Source organism: Melozone crissalis, unplaced genomic scaffold (genome assembly GCF_028551555.1).
Source record: "Melozone crissalis strain CALT ecotype California unplaced genomic scaffold, PUWL_Pcris_2 ptg000110l_1, whole genome shotgun sequence".
Lineage (NCBI taxonomy): Eukaryota > Metazoa > Chordata > Aves > Passeriformes > Passerellidae > Melozone > Melozone crissalis.
This window is the reverse complement of record NW_026535887.1, coordinates 1,569,131-1,573,120: the sequence shown is the minus strand read 5'-3', so window position 1 is coordinate 1,573,120 and position 3,990 is coordinate 1,569,131. Positions and strand designations below refer to the sequence as shown.

General features: G+C 47.7%; 1 protein-coding gene across 1 annotated transcript; it reads left to right on the top strand.

Annotated features, from left to right (window-relative positions):
* Positions 1-702: 702 nt before the first annotated feature.
* LOC128947908 (endonuclease domain-containing 1 protein-like) lies at positions 703-3,543 on the top strand. The gene is made up of 2 exons (XM_054292425.1): positions 703-987; positions 3,004-3,543. The coding sequence occupies exons 1-2, from the start codon at positions 703-705 to the stop codon at positions 3,541-3,543; spliced, it is 825 nt and encodes a 274-aa protein (XP_054148400.1).
* Positions 3,544-3,990: the final 447 nt, after the last annotated feature.

Below are 3,990 nucleotides of genomic sequence, written 5' to 3'. Positions count from 1 at the left end.
GCATTTAGCATCTGATAGAAAGAAAACCGAGGGAGAAATCTGAAGAACATCCACTGGGAGAGGCCAGATCCAGACTTCCAAACAATTTTACTAAAAAGTGCTGTAAATCCTGTTAGGTCTTTTTTTTTGCCATGATATGGAAAACTTACCAAAAGTACTTCATGTAGGACTCTCTGATCTCACAACTGTGAGAAGACTGGAGGATCCAAGAGAATTTTTTACAAGTAGAAGAAATGGAGGTTTTTCTTATGGAACAGACCACAGGGGAGTTGGATCAGTGGGCAGCAGAGCTCAGTGAACATCTCTCATCCAGAAAGTACACGGCTAAGGGCAACATGTAGGCAGTGCCTCCACTAACTCGACACGCAGAGAAGATCCAGTAAATAGGCACTGGAGCAGAGATTTTTATTAAAAAACAGTGAAATGCAAAACCATGAGCTCATAGACCTCAGGAGTTGTTTGAGAGATACTTCATAACCATATCTGGTTATAACAACCAACATGTTATTACTGCATTCCTGGAGTTCTGGAAGTGGAGGAAAATGAATCCAGTTTAGTTGTCAATGAATGAGCAGTGGGAATAGTCAGCTCCTCTGCCAGCTATGTCCCACCTGCACAGTGCATTACCAGCTCTCCAAGCTGAGTGTCCCTCTGCATTTGCCTTCCAGGGGAGCAAGAGCCCTTCACTGAAATCCTGCCACCATGCTGGGGCTGCTGCTGCTGCTGCAGGTGTTGGCCAGCTGCCTCTGGCTGGGACACAGTGAGGTGGTGAATTCCTTTACAACTTGTCCTCAGTTCTTCTATGCACGGATTCCCCCAAATAATGCCCTGAACCCACAGAACCCAGCCCGGATCTGTCAGCGCTTCAGGAACTCGTATCACTATGCCACCCTGTACGACAGAGACAGGAGAATTCCAGTGTACTCTGCTTACATCTACCAGCCTGGATCTGGAAGCAGATCTCCAGACTGGTATGCTGAGCCTCAGGTGAGTGTCTCTCTTACAGCACAACACCCTCCAGGCACTCAGGGATGAGCTGCAGCATTCAACCCAACTTTTCTATTTCTTCCCACTTCCCTTACACACATGCAAATGGACACACTGGACAAGATTCTTGTAATTGAACTTCAAACATGTTCATCACATGATTCCTCTGATGCATCTGAGACATCAGCAGGAGCATGAGATGAATCACATCCTAAAGGTGCCCAGCTCTCTGCCTTCACCTGACAGGAACAGCCAATCACATTACTTGGCATGACATGACAAAGTCAAATGCTTCCCCTCCCTGTGCCCTGCTCTGCTGGCTGACCAAGTGATGGGGAAAAGGCATCCAGGAGAGGCTAAACTTGAGGGACCAACAGTCCTGCTGGGCTCTGATGCCCACTTTGCCCTGAGCTGTTCTGCATCCCTGGCAGAGCTTCTCTGCTCCCAGTGAAGTGTCAAACAGGCTTTGTGTTTGGTGTTAGAGAAGTGAGGAGAAACTCAGAATGGAGTGAGGTGGCCCAGGGACAAAGCCTCAGGGAAAAGGCGCTGGAGATGAGAGGGTCAGATTAACTGTGCAGATCTCTGCAGTGACATTTCAGGCAGTGAAAAGGGAGGAGCATCAGTTTTGGTCCAGTCACAAGGGTGGGCAGTGGTGGTGGGCATGGGCAGTGACCCCTAAGCACTTTTGGCTCAGGTTTGGTCCCGAAGGATCCAGCAGACAGACAGAACTCCACAAGCTCTAGAGGAGACAAATGTCCTTCAAGACAGGCCAGGCTAATTAAGGAAAAGAAGAACAATAAGTTCAGGACCTTTCCATGAGCAGAGTAGGAGGAGAGATTTTAGTGAAAATGTGCAAGATCTTAATGTCCAGTTCCAGAGGAAGGCCAAATATGCTTCATTAAAAATGAACAACAAGGTATTGAAGATATGAAAAAAATAACCATTTGCACTTGTTACTCACATGAACATCAGGAACTAATTTGGTCTTGCACCATTGCAGTCTCCACATTAGGGAGGGAAAAAAACTTCTGTCTTTTTGTGGAATCATAGAGTGGTACGTGTTGAAAGGAACCTTAAATATCATCTCAATCCAAACCCCCTGCATGGGACAGGCCATGTGCCACCAGACCAGCTTGCTCCAAACCCATCACTGGCCTTTTCTTCCTACACCCTGGACACAGGATACCTGAAAAACCTTTGATTTTAGTAACTTTCTCCAAAGGAATTTTTGGAGTATTTAGTTTCCCCAGGACTCTTTTGGGATTAAAGGCTCCTCTCAGAAGCTGATTTTTTTTATTTCATACCAATGATGCTGCAGAAAATTCTCCCTGGCCCAGATCAGTGCTGAGACACATTCCCAGTACTGCTGTAACAGATTCCATTCACACTGAGATCTTTTTGCCTACTGAGCAAAACTGTTCATCCTTGAATGAACTGCAACCCTCCCAGGGAAACCTCAGCTCCAGGACTGATTTCCTGACACATCTCCCTGTGTATGGGGTTACAGGAGGCAACCTCTGGTGTTCCAGGACTGGGATACACCTGTAGCAACCCCACATAAAATCACAGAATCATAGAATCACAGAATCACAGAATGACAGTGTAGTGTGAGGGGATCCAGGGAGAGCCCTGGGCAGATTTGGGCTGTGGAGACAGGAGGAAAGGGAAGCAGATTTGGCAGGGAAGTCGTCTCGCCAAAATCAACTTTCAATCCTAGGAGTGGGAAATGCTCCTTTTCTCGTGCATGCATCCATGCTCCCAGCACAGGCTGCAGGCTGGATCACAAAGGTCACAAGTGCAACTGAGAGCAGTCAGATTCTGAGCTGCTTGCTCTTTAAAGCTCTTGCCTTCATGCAGGAGGGTTATGTGTATGATTTCTCTCAGATTCATACATTTTCCTACACTGAGATGACAAAAAATGGAATTTTGAGCATCATAGCCTTCTGCTCCATGGAAATCTGTTTCATTACATGCATCCTCAGTACTGACACCTTTTCCTCTTCTTACCCTCTCAAGCTGATCAACTCAGCTTATTCCATGGATATGGCTACAGAGATGTCCATCAGTAAACAATACAAGATCACTCCACAGCAAATTGGCCAGAGTCAGGCTATCAACCAAGACTACAAAAAGCTCCAGGGTTTGGACCGTGGTCACTTGAGCCCCAGTGGCCACCAAAGTGGCAACAACAGCAAGTGGGCTACCTTCACCCTCACCAACATAGTGCCCCAGAACAGCACACTCAACAAGGGCCAGTGGAAAGACTACGAGAACCAAACGATGGCTCAGAATACCCAGGGCTGTACAAGGACCTACGTGATAACAGGTGCTGTGCCTGGGAACACCTACATCTCCAATAAAAGGGTTAATGTGCCCAGCCACATCTGGTCAGCTGCCTGCTGCCAGACCAACACCACCATGAAGACTTGGGCAGCCATTGCTGAAAACAACATGAACCGGGTGCAGAACCTCACACGATCACAACTGGAGGCCAAATTGACCCAGCTCTATGGGAGGGGACAGGTTTCTCTGTTCCACAATGCCTGTGCCCCCTAACAAACCTCATATCCTGGGTGGAAAAGTCTCATGACCTTTCCCCATATGCCATTGGAATCACAGAATGCTGTGTGTGTTATGGGACTTCAAAGATCATCTTGTTCCATCCCTTTCCCTGCGCAGTGACACCTTCCACTACACCAGGTTGCTCCAAGCCCCATCCAACCTGGCCTTGAACACTTCCAGGGACGGGACAGCCACAGCTTCTCTGCTCACTCTGTGACAGGACCTCACCACCCCCTCAGTATAGAATTTCTCCCTAACGTCTCATGTAACCCTGCCCTTTGTCAGTGTGAAACCATTCCCTCTTGTCCTGTCACTCCATCCCTTTGTCCAAAATCCCTCTCCAGATCTCTTGGTGAACTTCTAGGTAGTGGAAGGGGATTGAACTTCTCTCCACAGCCTTTTCTCATCAAGGCTGAACATACTCAGCTGTCTCAGCCTGTC